Source organism: Megascapheus bottae, chromosome 6 (genome assembly GCF_031878675.1).
Source record: "Megascapheus bottae isolate mThoBot1 chromosome 6, mThoBot2.hap1, whole genome shotgun sequence".
NCBI lineage: Eukaryota > Metazoa > Chordata > Mammalia > Rodentia > Geomyidae > Megascapheus > Megascapheus bottae.
This window is the reverse complement of record NC_143514.1, coordinates 60,060,126-60,078,804: the sequence shown is the minus strand read 5'-3', so window position 1 is coordinate 60,078,804 and position 18,679 is coordinate 60,060,126. Positions and strand designations below refer to the sequence as shown.

At 42.3% G+C, this 18,679-nt stretch overlaps 3 protein-coding genes across 3 annotated transcripts; 1 reads left to right on the top strand and 2 right to left on the bottom strand.

Moving 5' to 3' along the window:
• Window positions 1-2,853: 2,853 nt before the first annotated feature.
• Mycbp (MYC binding protein) lies at window positions 2,854-12,139 on the bottom strand. The gene is made up of 5 exons (XM_090335170.1): window positions 12,110-12,139; window positions 11,843-11,915; window positions 5,830-5,878; window positions 5,454-5,583; window positions 2,854-4,093 (listed from the first exon to the last, which is right to left on the bottom strand). The coding sequence occupies exons 1-5, from the start codon at window positions 12,122-12,124 to the stop codon at window positions 4,049-4,051; spliced, it is 312 nt and encodes a 103-aa protein (XP_090191296.1). The 5' UTR covers window positions 12,125-12,139; the 3' UTR covers window positions 2,854-4,048.
• Window positions 12,140-12,422: 283 nt separating this feature from the next.
• On the bottom strand, window positions 12,423-16,237 carry Gja9 (gap junction protein alpha 9). The gene is given in 3 exon segments (XM_090334002.1): window positions 12,423-12,574; window positions 15,451-15,935; window positions 15,937-16,237. Coding segments are annotated over 3 exon segments (900 nt in total). The 5' UTR covers window positions 16,200-16,237.
• Window positions 16,238-17,067: 830 nt separating this feature from the next.
• On the top strand, window positions 17,068-18,462 carry LOC150062062 (zinc finger protein 441-like). Its single transcript, XM_090335177.1, is given in 2 exon segments — window positions 17,068-18,180; window positions 18,182-18,462. Coding segments are annotated over 2 exon segments (1,287 nt in total). The 5' UTR covers window positions 17,068-17,085; the 3' UTR covers window positions 18,374-18,462.
• The last annotated feature ends 217 nt before the right edge of the window (window positions 18,463-18,679 follow it).

The window sequence follows — 18,679 nt, the reverse complement described above, 5'->3', positions numbered from 1 at the left end:
GATCAAATGGATAGCTAACTCAAACAAGCCAATTCTATCATAGCAGTTTTGTCTAAAAACTTACTCAAGTCATGCTTCCTAAGTCTATAATGGAAATAGAGATCTTCGTGTTTTTTATAGCAGCCCCTCAAATACTAAATTGCAGTCATTTGTCCTCCCTAAACATTCACAGCTCCTTCAGTCATTCCTTCTATGATGGTGTCCAATAAAACTTCCTGTGATGACAGAAATTTTTTTGTTTATTTTATTCAGTCTGCTAGCCACTAGCCACATGTGGAAAGCCCACTAGAAATGTTGCTAGTGTGAGTCAGGAACTGAATTTTTATTTTTATTTGCTGTATGTAGCTGGTAATTACCGTGTTGGAAAAATATAGCCATATATTTTCAAGTCTTCCAAATCAGGGGAAGGGAGCCTTTTTCCTACCAAAGATATTTATAATGTCACTCATGGGCCATACAAGATTATGAATATAGGCCACAGGCGGCTGACTATATCCCATTTTGTAACAAATGATTACTTAGGACTTACAGGAACTGACCAGTGGAAAATAAAAATATATATACATGGTACCTACAGAGCAAAACCAAGCAATACAGCCTTGAGGATGACTACTTAGCACCTGGACAATAGTTCTGTTAATTTTTTTTTGTAATTATGGTGTGCAAGCAATTTACACTGGTAATCACTGAAACCAGTACTTTTCAGTAACCTTATTGTTTAACCTTATATGACAACATTTTTAAATTTAAATATGACTTCAGCCTGACGTGGTGGCTTACACCTATAATCCTAGCTACTCAGGAGGCTGAGCTCTGAGGATCAAGGTTCAAAGCCAGCCCAGGCACAAAAGAACCTGAGACTCTTATCTCCAATTAATCACTAGAAAACAGGACATGGGACTTGGCTCAAGGGTAGGCTCAGCCTTGTGCTGAAGAGCTCAGGGATAACAACCAGGCTGAGTTCAAGCCCCATGACCCACAAAAAAAAAAAAAAAAGAAAAGAAAAAAAAAACCTTGATATTTTTTAACTTTTTCATTTAGGCCTGGCAGTTTGGGTATTCCAAATTCCCACTTTAAAACTTGTTCCAATATAGTTTACTAACTACCCTTCTAATTCATCACTACTATCAGCTGGTCCATATGTGGGCCTTCATAGTATGCGAGATACTTCTGTATATATTCAACTTGATTCTTAGAACAACTTCATAAGGTAAGAGATGAGATTTTTTTTATAAATAACACCTGCTGAAGTGTAACTTTAACGCACGTGACCTTCAATTTCACTGAGCACCAGTCTTCATTCAAAACCTTCACAGGAATGTTAAAAAGGATAGCCTGGCACCAATGGCTCACACCTGTAATCCAAACTACTCTGAGGATTGCAGTTCAAAGCCAACCCTTGGCAGGAAAGTCCATGAGACTCTTATGTCTAATTAAACACACACACGCGAGCACGCGCGCATACACTAGGACTGTGGCTCAAATTGCAAAGCTAAACAAAACAAAACAAAATCATAAAAAGCTCAGAGACAATGCAATGCTCAGGCCCTGAGTTCAAGCTCATGACTGGTACCATAGAAGGACTGCTGTGCAAGGCTGACTCATATTACTGGCCAGTTACAGCAGTTTAGTTACACCTAAAAGTGTGATTATCAATTCCATTCTGTCCAAAAGGAGGGTACAGAATGTATTTAACTTACTGACACAAATAGCAACATTATGGTTGCTTCCAGAAATAAAAACGAGGCTGGGCATGGTGGCTCACGCCTATAATCCTACTCAAGAGGCTGAGATCTGAGGATCAAGGTTCAAAGCCAGCCCGGGCACAAAAGGACCTGAGACTTATCTCCAATTAACCTCTAGAAAATGGGGCTTGGCTCAAGAGTAAGGTGGTAGCCTTGAGCTGAAGAGGTCTGGGACACTGCCCAGACCCAGGGGTAGGGTGGTAGCATTGAGCTGAAGAGCTCAGGGACAGCACCCAGGCCCAGTTCAAGCCCCATGACCCACCAAAAAAAAAAAAAAAAATTGGGGGCTGGGAGTGTGACCTAGTGGTGGAGTGCTTGCCTAGCATGCATGAAGTCCTGGGTTCAAGTCCTCAGTACCATATACACAGAAAAAGGCCAAAGTGGTGCTGTGGCTCAAGTGGTAGAGTACTAGCCTTAAGAAAACTCAAGGACATTGCCCAGGCCCTGAGTTCAAGCCCCAAGTATGTGTGTGGGGGTAGGGAGGGAGAGAACCCTATTAGTTGAAGATGTGGCTCAGATGGTAGAATAGTAGCCATGAGCAAGAGGGCCAAGCAAGCATGAGACTCAAGCCCCAGTACCAAACAAACAAAAAAAAACCTCTTTCTACAAGAAAATGATCAAACCAATTTCTTAAGGAAGCCAAGACCTTTTTCTCTCATCAAAACCTTCCAAGAGACATGTTTCTTAACAAATCCTAAGACCTCTTTTATGTCTAATAACCAACTTCCAGTCATTCATCTTTACAATACCCAACACTTAGCCCACCACTGCTGTCCGTGTAGGAACACTCACACTGCTAAAAGAGAAAGAAATCCATCTAAGTGAATGTTCTTCCACTAGTATCTGGCATCACTCCCCAAACAAACTTGTGATAGGAGGAAATAAATATCATGGCCACATTTCTGCCGACTTGATTGATTATAATAATGCCCGTAAGTTTGCTCATTTTCCAGAAGGTGCCAGTGCCTTTGCTAATTAAACCAGCTTTCATGGGATGTATATTTTGACCAAAAACTAAAGGTGGGCTCTCTAATGGCAAGAAGGGAACACATGAAACAAGGGCATTTCTTCTAAGTGTTAGTCTACCAGTGAAGAAAATAAGTGATTGACAAAATGTCTGACCCCAAGTCTTCAAAAAGACAGGAAAAAAGACTAACAAACAGGAATATAGTGCTTTACCATTTACAGATCTTACACATACATTCTCATCTGAACCCTCACAACAACCCTGTGAGGTAGGCAGCACAGTCTTTTCACTTAACAGTTAAGGAAAGTGAATCTTAAGAGTTACTAACCAATGTGCCCAAGGTTAGAAACTAATTTGTATTAAATACCAGTCTTTGGCATAAAAGTTAAACCCCCTGAATGCCTCTCATTCTTGCCCTACCTACTTCACAGGGATAATGAAGATAAAATGAGTTGAAGGCGAGAAGAAAAACATTTTGAGAGAGGAAAAAAAGCACTACAGAATTAAACTCACAAACTATAATTTTCCATGATATATGGCTCATTCCTTTTCCCATCCCAGCTTGTGCCTGGACCCACAATTATATTAACTTTGTTTTGTGTTCAACATAGCAGTTAGGTAAGGCAGTCTATCAGTGTGATCATGTTTAAAGTTACATAAGCTGCAATCATGGTAACTGCATTATTAAGCAAACTGAAAACAAGGCTGGTATACAGCTAGAACTCACTAAAGCACAGCAAAGGCATCATATGTGACAGGGCATGATTGCATAGAAGGGAAACGTGGTGTCAGAATTCACACTGACACACACAGTTCTCTAAGGCAAAGTGGTGACAAAGAAGAGTTATTTGTTCTGCATTTATATAAATAGCAGAAGACTCTTGGAAACTCATACAAAAGTATCTTGCATCACACATCTCTTCAGCTGCCGAACTGAATATAACCACTGTCATCATCATTGTAAAGAATGATTGTACCTATGCATATATCCTGAGCCCAACCAAGAAATAAAGCTCCATGCTAAAATTCCTTGGTTAAATCACAACTAGTACCATCATTCCCAACCAGACTGAAAATGTCCTTTAAGATAATTAATTGGTTGGCAGTTTAGGGTTCCTTCAGAAAGTCCTTTGGATTCTCCTGCTTTAAGACCCAATCAATGTAATATTGAATTTTTATTAGTGATTCTAAATATGTGTGTTAATAACAAACTGTGATAAGTGAACTTAACATATTAAAAGAGTTTTATAGCATCTGTCCAGAAAAATTATACACTATACAAACTATTCAAGTCATACAAAACCATTTTTCAGTGTCTTTTCAACTGAGAAGAATCTTATTCAGCACGCTTCTCCTCCTGAGGTGGTTCATACTGAGCAAGCTATGGGGCAAAGACAGAGGGATTTAAGTAAATTTTATTCTAAGGTAAAAAAACTTACTAACAAGAGTTTAGCTAACTATATTCCATTTAGTTACTGAATCACTAATCACGATCTACACCTATACTAATGAAAGCCCTTTTCTATAAATGTTTAATATTACTGGAAAACTGAAATTTAATTTCAGTTCATAACTGAACATTTGATATTTGCATATCAAATACTTTCTATGCAATCATCTATATATTCCCAAAGATGCTAGACCTTCTAATAAGGTCTTCCTCACCACCAAGTTTGCTAAAATTTCCCCTAAAGGAAAAGTGTTTCATAATGTATTAATTTGGTCAGTCAATGAACAGTCACTAATGTCTTAGAAGGTGTCAGTTAACTAGCAATTGTACAATATGGAAACTGAAGATAATTGAAGATCCTGTTTTCTTTTATATTGTGATTCCTTGCAACAGCACTAGGGTTCTTCCAATTAGCTGCCAGACTTGAAAAGTTTATTATGCTTCACATGCCCCATATACCTATTTCACTACTTTGTACTATGAGAAACAGCTCGAGAAACATAAAATGCATTATATGATTTAGAATGTGGCAAAAGTCTCAAAGATTTATAGTAGATTTTGAAGTGTATGATGTTTCATGGGAGTGTGAACAAAGAAAAAGCTTTACAGCTAGATAAAATTAAAAGTATGGCCAGGAGTTTGGGCTAAGTGGTAGAGTGGTTGCCTAGCATACACAAAGACCTAGGTTCGATTCCTTGGTACCACATACATGAAAAAAGACAGAGGTGATGCTGTGACTCAAGTGGTAGAGCTCTAGCCTTGAGAAAGCCTAAAGACAGTGCTCAGGCCCTGAGTTCAAGCCCCAGGACTGTCAAAAAAAAAAAAATTGAAGAGCAGTTTAGGTCTCTAAATTTGCTCACCCTGGTCCACTAGACAGGATAGTGCTAACTGAACACTACTCAACTCTAGGAGGCGCTGTCCACAATGCAGTAGCCCTATACTGACCTTAACTAAGAATCTGGGAATTCTGCATTTATACTGACACAGTGTTGACCAGTATTCTTATCTTTTTATTGAACAAGTTCCTAAGAACCTCTTCTTGACCACACTTTGCTTGTCCTGTTTACTTTGTCTGGTGTGAAGCCTAAGTTTGATTCAGATAGATTTTCACCCTAGTTACCCACTTTAGTGAGATTTTGGTTTGGTTTTTGGAGTGCTAAGGGTTGAACACACTGCCTTGCTCACACTAGGCAAACTACCACTGAGCTATATCCCTAGCCCATTAGTAAAATTTTCATCAAATAATTATAACTGAAAATAATTTCAACATAAATTCTTTTTAAAATTTTACCTTTGCTTTCAGTTTTTTATTTTCTTCTACAGTAGCTTCATATTTTTCTTTCATTTCTGCCAATTCTAGGCGAAGCAGCTCTATTTCTGCATTTTCTGGGGTGGCGGCTCCTAAGTGATGCTTTAAAAAACTAACATCATTGTTAAAGAAAATACTTCTTAGTGTTGAATGAAACTAATGGAATGTTCAGGATAGCATAAACATCCCTGACTAGAATTACCCACCAAACCACCAATATTTACCCAGAAACCATCATCTAAAAATTCAAATGTTTTCAATAAGCAAAAAGCTTTTTTTTAAAGGTTTCTATCTAATGTGAAAAAATAAGAATTTCAAAAATAAATCCTTTTTCTGACTTCAAAAATGAAAAGGATACTCCAAAGCACTATTAGGTTTCTCTGGTTCTTCATATAAGGCTACCAACACTGCAAATCAGAAAGCAAGAAAAACAACAACAGTTAAAGTCTTAAATTTGAATGGCTAAAATGCTTTAGAATTCACTAAGTATAACAATAGTTGCATTGCCAAGACTGTACACACAGTTGTGGACACATCAAACAAGGTCCCTGATCACAAACTTAAAATCCAATGCAAAAGATAAGCAAGGAACTGAAATGAGAAGCAAGGAACAGTATCAAGCAGTAGTAGTGGAGTGATTTACCCAGCACAAAGCTCCTAAAAAGTAGAAAAAGACAAGAGACTTGACATTGAGTGTTTCAGACAAGGGAAGGCCCAGGAGACACGGTAAAGAACTGACATTTCAAGATTTCAAGTATGGCTAGGTGGAGTTGTGGGTTATATGAATGGAAAGATCTGAGTCCAAACTAGGGAGGGTCATACAAGTTTGGTTGGACTTTGAACCTAAGAACAATGAACATATAATTAAACCTTTTTCAGTAGAATAGTGACAAGGTTACTCCTGACTATGGCTATAAGATCAACTAAGAAGTTAATGAAGCGACCCAATTTAAAAAGACAGTGATAGGGCTAGGAGTTTACTCTAGTAGTAGAGTGCTTGCCTAGCATGCACAAAGACCCAGGTTCGATTCCTCAGCACCACATACATAGAAAAAAGCCGGTCCAGGACTGAAAGCAGTAAGATGGTTATCTCCAATTAACTTCCAGAAAACTAGAAGCAGCACGGTGGCACAAGTGGTAGAGCAATAGCCTTAAGCAGAACAGCTCAAGAGCAACGCCCAGGCCCAGAGTTCCAGCCCCACTACCCATAATAAAGAAAGAAAAAAGGCAATGATAGAGGCACGAGAGACAAAGTGGAGACATTTCAGGAGACATTTCAGGACAAGAAGAATCTTTCAAATCAAAACAAAATGTCCCAAGATTGAGGGAGATTTTTTTTTCTTTCTTTTTGTATCAGCAGTGAGGCTTGAACTCAAGGCCAGGAACTGTCCCTGAGCTTATTTAAAAACTTGAAGTTACTTAATCTACCACTTGAGCCATAACTCTACTTAACAGTCTTTTTGGTAGTTAATTGGAGATAGGAGTCTCAGGGACTTACCTGCCTGGGCTGGATTTGAACAATGATTCTCAGATCTCAGCCTCAAGAGTAGTATTACAGGCATAAGCCAAGGCACCAGTCTAAGACTGAAGTTTTGATGAAGCATACTAAATAATCACCAACCAAAGATCAGTTATCAATATGCTCAGATCAGCTTTAAATGTATACTAGAGTTTCATACCTAATAGTTCCCAGGAGTTCTACCTTGTATATCTATTGATTAGCAAATTCCTCCAGGAACTTTGGAAATAGAAAAGACTTGCCTAAAGCTGTAGCTGAAGTCTGATAAAAAGAAAAAGATACATACCTCTACCAAAAAAAAAAAATGCATATATACAGTTCAAGAAGTCCTGTGCTAAACCAATTTGTATGTCTTCCTTTTATTTTTTAATCCTTTTTAATTGTGTCAGTCATGGGGCTTGAACTCTGGACTTGGGTGCTATTCCTAAGCTCTTTAGCTCAAGGCTAGTGCTCTACCACTTGAGCCACAGTGCCACTTCTGGTTTTCTGGTAGTTAATTGGAGATAAGAGTCTCACAGACTTTAGTGCTCGATCTGGCTTTGAACTGCAATCCTCAGATCTTAGCCTCCTGAGTAGCTAGGATTACATGTGCGAGTTGCCATGCCAAGCTTATCTTTTAATTTTAATAATTTAAAATAAAAACAGTATAAAATATTGAATTGACACAATTACTTATGCCTTCATCTTCTAAATCTATCAGTGGAACTTACAAGGTTGAACACTGCAAAATGTAAATATTAAGATTCCTATGGTTGTCTATGGATGAATAAATACACTTTTAGTCAGATAAGGAAGGCTTCATACCAAATCACGTTCCCTTTTTTGCTTTAGAAGCTAGGACAGTTGGCACTGTCCCTGAAAGAAGCTTTCCATTCAAAATGTTCAAAGAATGAAATTTCATATACAGCATGCTAAATAAACACCAACCAAAACTACTAGTAGTCAATAAACTCAGATTAACACTAAAATATATACTATCACAGTTTCAATCTAATAGCTCACATGATCACTACTTTCTGTATCCATCGAATAAACTCCTCCTGAAATTTTTAGCACCCATAACTAAAATGTCTCCTCTTCCAAATGATTTGTTTTGTGTGTGTCTGTCCTGGGTCATGAACTCAGGGCCTAGGGAATGTCCCTGAACCTTTGTGCTCTACTACTTGAGATACTACTTAAGATACAGGTCCAGGCTAGCAGTTTACAGTTCCACTTCTAGCTGGGTGGTTAATTGGAGATCAGAGTTTCAAGGTAGCTCTGGTTATCTTGGAACCACAATCCTCAGGTCTCAGCCTTTTATGTAGGTAGGATTATAGGTATGAACCACCAATGCCATCTTTACCCATTCTCTTACAATTACAAGCAATTTTAAATCCTCTTTAAACAGCTAGTAAAAATATTAACTGGGAACGGTGGCTCACGCCTGTAATCCTAGCTATTCAGGAGACTGTGATCTGAGGATCCCTGTTCAAAGCCAGGCAGGCACTAAAGAATGTGAGACTATTATCTCCACTTCATCACTAGAAAACAGGAAGTGGGTCTGTGGCTCAAGGGGTAAGGTGGTAGCTTTGAGTTGAAGAGCCCAGGCCTAGAGTTCAAGCTCCATGATCCACAAAAACAATAAAATAAAAAATAGTATGTTAAATCTATGTAAAGTATTTATGTTTAAAACAAAAAACCAAATAAAGCATACCAATAGACTCTGCTACTCAGGAGACTGGAAATCTAAGAGGTTGAGGCTTGGACTCATATACAAGTGTACAAAGAAAATGAAATCTCCAGGGGTTTCCTTCACTAATGAAGGAAAACTTTTAAATAGCCACAGCCTGGCCATATTCTTACATATTCTTTCTGTGCATTCAGTTTCCCCTGTAGCTGTCACATTTCTGCCTTTTAGTAGTCCTTTTTTTTTTTTTTGCCAGCTCTGGGCTTGGGCCTGAGCATTGTCCTTGGGCTTTCTCAAGGCTAGCGTTCTACCACTGGAGCCACAGCACCACTTATGGCTTTTTTGTATGTATGTGGTACAAGGAATTGAACCCAGGGCTTCCTGCATACTAAGCAAGCTCTCTACCACTAGGCCAAATTCCCGGCCCACTAGTCTTTTTTTTTTTTTATTAGCTTCATCTAGCCACCTTGGCCTTCTCATTGTGACTCAATATCCCTTATCCTGGGGATAGAATCAAAGACTAAATATGAGATCCTTTTGTTTCAAATACACAGAGCCTGAAAGTGATTTTATACAATACTTTTGGCTGTTGTATTTCAACTGACATGTCACATACCGTTACATCATGTCAACAGTGTCTCACACCTTTAAGCTATTTCAGAGGCTGAGATCTGAAGAATGCCCTTTGAAACTAGCCTAAGTGGACAAATCAAAGACTCTTGTTTGTGTATGTGCCAGTCCTAGGGCTTGAACTCAGGACCTGAGCACTGTCCTTGGGCTTTTTCCTCAAGGCTAGTACTCTATCACTTGAGCCACAGCACCATTTCTGGCTTTTCTATGTATGTGATACCGAGGAATCGAACCCAAGTCTCATGCATGGACTCTACCACTACGCCAAGCTCCCTTACCCTCAATGACTCTTCTTTTTACTTTTTTTTCTCTTTGGCCTTGAACTCTGGGCCTGGACATGTCCCTGAGCTCTTCAGCTCAAGGCTACCACCCTACCCCTTGAGCCACAGCCCCACTTCCCATTTTCTAGTGGTTAATTGAAGATAAGAATCTCAAAGACTTTAGTGCCTGGGCTGGCTTTGAACCATAATTCTCAGATCTCAGCCTCCTGACTAGCTAGGATAACAGGCATGAGCCACTCGCTGGCCTCAAAGACTCTATCTCAATTCACTAGCAAAAGCGGAGCTGTGGCTCAAGAGGCACCCTTCACCATTTTTGAGCAAAAAAAGGCAAGCAAGGATGTGAGGCTCTACTATACACACACAAAAATGGGAGACATTTTGGATTTCAGATCCATTTAGGGGTGCTTGACATGTATTTCAAGCGTTATTGACATCATGCATTGTTTCATTTAAATCTCTGCTTAGAAGTTATCTCATAAGCAAGGCCTATCTCGGTACTCTATATTCCCTTAACTTTGTACTATGACTTTAGTCTGAACATTTACCACTCTAGCTGACACTGTACATTTTTTGGTGTCTGTCTCTCCAACTCCCATACAAATTCATGAAAACTAGGACTCAACACTGTATCCTCTGAAAGAAAAGAATGTTTTCTTGAGAGAATGTCATTCCAAGCATCTACACATTACCAGAGACAACAAAGCACAGTGCTTTGGGGAGAGGGGGGGAGTCATGGGGCTTGAACTCCTCCTGGGCACTGTCCCTGAGCTCTTCAGCTCAAGGCTACCACCCTACCCTTGAACCAAATCCCACTTCCCTTTTTCTAGAGGTTAATTGGAGATAAGAGTCTCAGGTCCTTTTGTGCCCGCCCCGGCTGGCTTTGAACCTTGATCCTCAGATCTCAGCCTCCAGAATAGCTAAGATTACAGGCGAGAACCATAATGCCCGGCAGCACAGTGTTTTTATAGTGTCTTAGTATTTTCTAGTTTATCTGCAAAGGCAGAGAAACCTATGTGAACCAAAGTTGGTAGCTATTCAAAACTGCTAACTCATCGAGGCATGAAAACTGAAAGCCCTGCTTCCTGCTAAAATTTGTCCGTTATCCCAGTTTTCCCCACCTGGCCTTTGTTTCCCCCAAAAGACAACCAAATTATTTTACTTTCTATTCTTCCTATTCCCATATGAACCATGATAGTCACCCACAAAGCAATTCACTTAACCCTAGAAAAATATTACCAGTGCACTGAGATATTACAGGCCTTCATGTTACTTACTGCTGAGCTAATTAAGAAAGCAATCCTGTACAAACTAGGAATTCTCAGGTTTCAAGCACCTTACTACTCAAACTCTGGGCAATTTTTTTTGGTTTGTTTTTGATGTCAGCAATAGCCAGGCACCAGTGGCTAATGCCCATAATCCTAGCTACTCAGGAGGCTGAGATCTGAGGAGCGCGGCACAAAAAGCCAGCCCAGATAGGAAAATCTGTAAGATTCTTATTCTAAATAACCCCCCCCCCCAAAAAAAGAAAGCTGGAAGTGGAGAGGTGGCTCAAGTGATAGAGTGCTATTCAGGAGCAAGGAAAAAAAAACAAAAAACAAAACTCGGTTGCAGTACCCATCCCAGGGTTCATGTCCCAGGGTGGGCGTGCGCGCGTGCGCACACACACTCACACTCAACAATGTACCATCTCAGGCTCTCAAGCGCCTTAAATTGTAATTCTATAGTTTTGAAATCTAAGCAAAAGAATTGCTGTAGAAATCTTAAGGAATGAAGGCTGGCAAGCCATAGCCAGGTTGTCTACGAGTTGCCCACTTGGGGAATTAAAATTCACCGAGTTACTTTATAGCCCACTTTCAAACCTGGTCGTTTTTCCAGGAACCCTCGGTTCAAGGAAAAATGTTAAGATTCTGCAGACTCCGCCAAGTGTGCGAGGACAAGAAGGATTGGGGTTTCAAGTCGTTTAGCAAACACTTCCACTGTAACTGCGCGAGGCAAAGCAACGGAAGTTAGAGAGACTTTGCAACAGCTGCAGGAGTTTCACTCCTCGCGCGGGGAGCGGCGGCAGGAGCGAGGCTCCCGGGCTCGGCCGCCGGCGGCGGCGTGCGCCGGGACTGCTGCGCCATCGCGCCCCGGGGCGCACCGCGCCGGACCCCGGGCCCACCGCGCCGGACCCCGGGCCCCACGGCCCCACCTGTTCCCCCTGGGTCCCCGCGCCCCAGCCGTGTCGGGAGCCACGCCGAGAAGCACCAGGAGCCCTCTCCTGGCCCACACTCACCTTTGGTCAGTGTGTCCAGCACCCCCGACTTCTCCAAGTATCTCCGGAACTGCTCACGCTTCGAGTCGGCGGCCTGAGGAGACACCGCGGGGTAGTGACCCGAGCCCGGGGGCCGGAGCAGGAAGAAGGCGCTGGGAGTCTGGCCACCCCGCCTCGCCTCGCGACCTCAAGCCCCTAAAACCTGCACGCGCGCCCCAACTCCCACCCGGAGCCGACCAGCGGCTGGCAACCGCCCGAACGCCCCCAGCCACGCCGCGCCCCCCTCACTTTGTAATGGGCCATAGTGACAGCGGCGTCGCTGGCGCCGAGACTCGGGCTGGCGGGCTCAGAGGAGCACTGCTCATGCGCGCAGGGGCCTGTGCGCCTGCGCACTGGCCAGGCACGGGCCCGGGTGGCCGGGGCGGGGCTTGTTTTCATGGCGACCAGGACGCCGTGCCTCTTCCATGGCGATCTGAGGCCAGGGAGGCTGCGTACGCCCGCCCCTACGGCTGCTCTTTCCTTCCCCCCGCTAGCCTTCCTGTTCCGGTCCCCCCGGCGCGGCGGTTGCTGAGCGGAGAGACCTGGACTCGGGAACTCGGCGCTAGTGTCCAGGTGGGGCCCCAGGTGGGCGTGGTGCCGAGGGCGGGGTCGGAGCGCGGGCGGCGTGGGCAGGGTTGGCCCTGGGCGGCGGGGCGGGCGAGGGTGTGGACGCCCCTTCAGCGGGGTCTTGGGGGTCGTGGCGGCCTATCAGTGCTGCGGGGACTCGGGTTTTCCCCGCCGGAGCCGAGAGTGCGAAGGCGGAATGGAGTTGGAGAGGCTGCTTTTCTGGCTGACTTAAGTCAGTCGTGGGCCGACGCTAGTGTTAGGCGTCGGCCCGAGCTCTAAGCGCAGGTTCCACTTTGATCCTCATGGGATCCCTGCAGGCCACCCCCGGAAGGGAACCCCGCGCTGGAAAGCCTCCGAAAGCCAGCCGGGCCGCTTTCTGTTTTGTTTGGTTTTTTTTTTTTTTGAGGGGGGGTTGTTTGTTTGTTTTTGCCAGTCCTGGGCTTGAGCTCAGGGCCTGAGCACTGTCCTTGGACTTTCTCAAGGCTAGAGCTCTACCACTTGAGCCTCAGCTCCACTTCCGGCTTTTTTCTATGTATGTGGTACTGAGGAATTGAACCTGGGTCTTCGTGCATGCTAGGCAGGCACTCTACCACTAGGCCAAACTCCCGGCCCCGAATTTTATTTTTGATTATACTTAACACCCGTCAACTTGCATGCTTTGACGTTATCTAATACAAGAGCAAACAAGATTAATTTTGTGTCCAAAGTGGGGAAATAAATTAGTAACCAAAAGGAAAACCTATACATATCAAGAGAAACTTTCCAAGGCCATGAGGAAACCTGGTCCCAAACCATTGTGCCCTTGTTCGGAACTTGTGATTTGTTTTGTTTTTTTGTTTGTTTTGGGTTTTTTTGTCTGTCGTGGCGCTTGAACTCATTTTTTTAATCAGTTTTCATATTTTGTTTTGTTTTTTGTTTGTTTTGTTCTGATCTTGAGCTCAGGACTTGAGCACTGTCCTTGGACTTTCTACCACTTGAGCCTCAGCACCACCTGCGGCTTTTTTCTATGTATGTGGTACCAAGGACTGGAACCTGGGTCTTTGTGCGTGCTAATCAAGCACTCTACCACTAGGCCAAACTCCCGGCCCAGTTTTCATATTTTGAAGGGAGGCTAAAGAAATCTTGATTTAAGACCAGGCACAGTGACTCACACCTGTAATCCTAGCTACTCAGGAGGCTGAGATCTGAGGATCAAGGTTCAACGCCACCCCGGGGCACTAAAACCCATAAGACTTCTCTCCAATTAGCCACTAGAAAACTGGAGGTGGCACTGTGGCTCAAGGAGTAGAACGTTAGCCTCGAGCTGAAGAGTTCAGGGACAGTGTCCAGAGCCAGAGTACAAGTCCCATGACCAACAAAAAGAAATCCTGATTCAATTATCCTGTTTTCTTTTGTTTTTTTTTAATTAGAAATTAACAAAACTGGAGTTGTTTCAGTTTCCAAAGGAAATTTACAGTTGTGTGTCTTAACAGCTATATACTTCCTCCTCCTCCTTCTCCACCAGTAGGGGACTTCTGTGATGGGAACAATATGGAGAATCTCCAAAAGCCAGCAACCGTTCAGATTTGAGGGTCTGTGGAAATCCTCCTACCAATGAAGCTGCTCCTCAGGAACACTAAATTACTGGAAGGATTGTTGGAGGTTCTAACAGACTTCAGCTCAAAGGACGGCTGTCCTAAAGTATCACGAGTGTCAACTGATTGGAAATCTCCCCCTGAAGGTGAGAAAGGATTCTGCTTGCCATCTCTCTGAATTGGCCCTTGAAGTTACCTTTAGGGGGTGACCCCTGATTTTTACCTTCTATAGAGGGACTCCATGTAGCACTAAGCCTAGGGCGTTTGCAGGTGCAGGTCACTAGCAGGGTGAAATCTGTGTGCAGTGGCAAACTATGTGGATAACTGTATCCAGAACAGTACCTACTACAATGCCCAGAAACTTGAAGCCCCCTGGAAGGATCACCAGAGACCGAAGATCAATGCAAATTGCAATGAGTCGTTTATTGACGAGCTCGAGCACGGGTCTCTGCGCACTGATAATCGAGTGGAGACCAGAGGCCACGTACACAAAATTACAGCACCTTTAATACATTCTTTGGTAGGGGGCAGGTCCCAGTAAGCACTGGCACCAAGATTCCATTAAGTGATTGGCGCAATACAAAATGGGAGGAGGGTCGTGACTAGTCATTGGTTGGTTTAGCAAGCTGTCATGCTTTGAACTGATTGGCTAATGGGTGAAGGGACAGACCCAATATGTGATCAGTGGAGAAAACCTGCGGACAGGCTAACAGGCTTCTGCCTAGTTCTCTGGCTCTCGCAAGTCCGACCTTGTACAAGTATAAAGATACAAATGAATACAAGTATAAAAATACAAATGGCTAATCATAGGTCTATAGAAAATATATAGATATTTTCCACGCTCCTCACTACCACAGAACAATGTCTTCTCGGCCAGAATTGTTTTTTTATATCTTTGCTAAGTTTCTCTTTAAGTTCTTACCAGTAACTTCTTTTCCAAATGTTTTATGAGTGCCTTGGCTGTTATTTAAGCCAGTAGGATGAAAGAAACTAAAACTGGTACTAAGTGTGCATATCCCAGTATCCTCCTCATCCGAAATGTGACTGTTAGTTGCTGCCTGAAATGCAGAAAATGAACTGAAACTCTGCCATACTGCTGTGAGTGTTGGTTTTTCCACAAACAGGTTGTCATCAAATACAGAAGGGAATCTCTTTGGTGAATTTGCAGGTGTGTCCTTATATTTGGGTAGATTTAGTTTTGACTTGTTTGCATGGTATTCGTTATGTTTGTCCTTTGATTTATAATGCCCCCAAAGCCCTCTTTTTTTTTTTTTTTTTTTTTTTTGGCCAGTCCTGGGCTTGAGCTCAGGGCCTGAGCACTGTCCTTGGACTTTCTCAAGGCTAGAGCTCTACCACCTGAGCCTCAGCACTACTTCTGACTTTTTTCTATGTATGTGGTACCGAGGAATTGAACCCGGGTCTTCATGCATGCTAGGCAAAGCACTCTACCACTAGGCCAGTCTCCCAGCCCTCTTTTAATCTTTTTTAAACCAAGGTAGGAAATGTCTAGAATATTCAAGAAAAGTGAAACAGTGGCTCTGAACTGCTAGGAATACTAGGAATATTGTCTTTTCTGTTGTTTTGAAATAAAGCAGTCAACTGTATTTGGACATGGGTAGCCGTGGCATTTAAATGGAGGCTCTAAATGAAATCCATATGGAAGGTACTATCCAGTCATGAGCCCAGCTTCAACCACAGAACAAGTGAAAATGTGTATCACATAGGTGCAGAGCAACCCTTCTCTGAGAGGAGCTGTATTTGGTTTCCTTTTCCCCTCCAGCTGGCAAAGCTCTTGCTCCAGTCTTCTCTGGTCCTCAGGCATTTCAAACTCATCCAGTTCTTTTCTCAATTGAGCTTTTAATCTCTTCCTCGATTTCCCTAGAACTCTCAGTCGGTACAAAACATGGCCCATGTAGACCAGAGATGGTCTGGATTACTTGCATAACCCAGTATCTACTGAGGGAGATAGGAAAAGCCTGGTCATAGCACACGTTTCTGCAATCTGGTTGTTCTGTGTTGCAGATGAAACCAAACTGCTCATCACTCCAGACATCTTCAGCTGCTATGCCTAGAACAAGCATGTGAAATATGAACAAGATGGTGGACCAGATCTTTCCAGTCATGGTGGAGTGAATGTGGACTTCCCCCAGGACATTTCCAAGAAGGTTCCAGTCCCCCATGTGTGTCTGTTCAGCCATTGTAGCTCTGAACCCTGTCAAATAGGAGGCAGATAAGATTTTCCATTATGAAGAGAGTAGTGTTTCTCAAAGCAAACCAATAGCCAAAACATGAACAATGCATCATTTTTTTCATGTGTTAATTGCTTCACATTTACCATAGCAATAGTAACATATAACAGAACATATTTTAAATTTTAGAGACTTAAAATCACTTATGTATGAACGCAAAAAAAATACAGAGAAAAAGTATATTTTCTGTATTAAATAGAATTATTAATTGGATGCAGGTGACTCATGTCTATAATCCTAACTACTCATAAAGCTGAGATCCAAAAATCATGATTTAAAGCCAACCAGGTAGGAAAGCCTGTGAGATTCTTATCTCTAATTAACCACCAGAAAAAAAAAAGAAAAAAAAAAAACAGAAGTGGAGCTGTGGCTAAAGTGGTAGAACACTAGCCTTGAGCAAAAAATTCAACATAGCATCCAGACCCTGAGTTCAAGACCAGGACTAATACAAAAAACAAAAATAGAATTGTTGTGCAAGGGTATAGTTCAGTGGTGAAATATGTGTGTAGTGTGTATGAAGCTCTGGAAGTTGCAGGATTCCCTATCAGAAGTCATTTGATTTAGCTGAAGATGATGGTTGATTTCCTTAAACTACAATCAGGTTCCTAAAATTATTGATTTGATTTTATTTGATCTTACCTGTTAAGCTTGTTTTATAGAAAAGTTGTAATTGCTCCATAACTTTTTGAATCCTCCTTTCCCACACTGCCATACTCACTGTCCTCTTTGGCTACTGAGAGGTGTCCCAGGTGATCTATCCTCCATTGTTCTTGTGAACTTCACTGACCTCTGGGTCCAACAGGAAGATACTGGGTAGGTACCCCAGAGTCCAGAAATGGAGTCTGTGAGCTTTGAGGATGTCGCTGTGAACTTCACCTCAGAGGAGTGGGCTTTACTGGATCCTTCCCAGAAGAAACTCTATAGAGATGTGATGTGGGAAATATTCAGGAACCTGACTGCTTTAGGAAAAACACAGGAAGACCATAACATTGAAGATGACTACAGAAATTCCAGAAAAAATATAAGAAGTCAAGTGCTTAGGAGACTCTGTGAACATAGTGAAGAAGGTGAAGACATCTTTAGCCAGATTCCAGAGCTTGTTGTGAATGAGACTTCTCCTGGAGTAAAACTGTGTGAACGTCATGTGTGTGGTGATGTCCTTATTGGTCATTCACTCCTAAGTGTGCCTATCACTGTTCTGACCCAACATAAGCCCTATGAATATCAAGAGTGTGGAGAGAATCTGTATAAACGTAGGGACTATGGGAATGCTATTAGTTACCCAGAATGCTTTGTGAAGCATGAACTAATTCATACTGAAGAGAAACCCTTTGAACATACAGAATGTGAGAAAGCCCTCAGGAGTCACAATTATAGTCAAATACATGAAAAAAATGACAATAAAGAGACAAGTGTGTGTAACCCAACTGGTGAAACTGTGTCTCGTCCAAGTGTCCCTCAGTACCCAGAAGGATTTCATGCTGGAGAAAAACCTTATGTGTGTAAGCAGTGTGGGAAAGCCTTTTCTTTTTTGAGTAGCATTCGAAGACACGAGCGAGCACACACAGGAGAGAAACCCTATGTCTGTAAACAATGTGGGAAAGCCTTCAGTCATTTGACTAATTTTCAGCAACATGAACGAACTCACACAGGAGAGAAACCTTATGTGTGTAAGCAATGTGGGAAAGCCTTCACCTATTACAATTCCTTCCAAACACATAAAAGAAATCACACTGGAGAGAAACCCTATTTATGTAAGCTATGTGACAAAGCCTTTACTAGTCGTACTTCCCTTCGCTATCATGAGAGCATTCACAGTGGAGAGAAGCCCTATGTGTGTGAGCAGTGTGGGAAAGCCTTCCCTTGCACCAGTTCCATTCGAAGGCATGAAAGGACTCACACTGGAGAGAAGCCCTTTCTGTGTAAACAATGTGGGAAAGGTTTCAGCTCTTCCAGTTCCTTTCGAATACACGAACGAACTCACACTGGAGAAAAACCCTACAAATGCAAAGAGTGTGGTAAGGCCTTCACTGGTCACAGCTCCCTTCGCTGCCACGAAAAAATCCACAGTGGAGAGAAACCTTATGAATGTAAGCAATGTGGAAAGGCGTTTTCTTCTTTGAGTAATTTTCGAAGACATGAACAAATTCACACTGGTGAGAAACCGTATGTATGTAAGCAATGTGGGAAAGCCTTTACTTGTTCTGGTTCCCTTCAGAAACATGAAAGGACTCACAAGGTAGAAAATTCTAAAATAGAAAGTGAGAATGCATCCTTGTTACATGACCTTTCTAGAAAACATGACAGTACAAAGGAAAGAGAATTAGAACCCATGTAAAATGTTGAGAATGCCTCTAATCATCCCACATTGTGAACATTAAAAACAACATCATCCTGGTAAATTCCTCCTATAATGGAATCTTACAAAT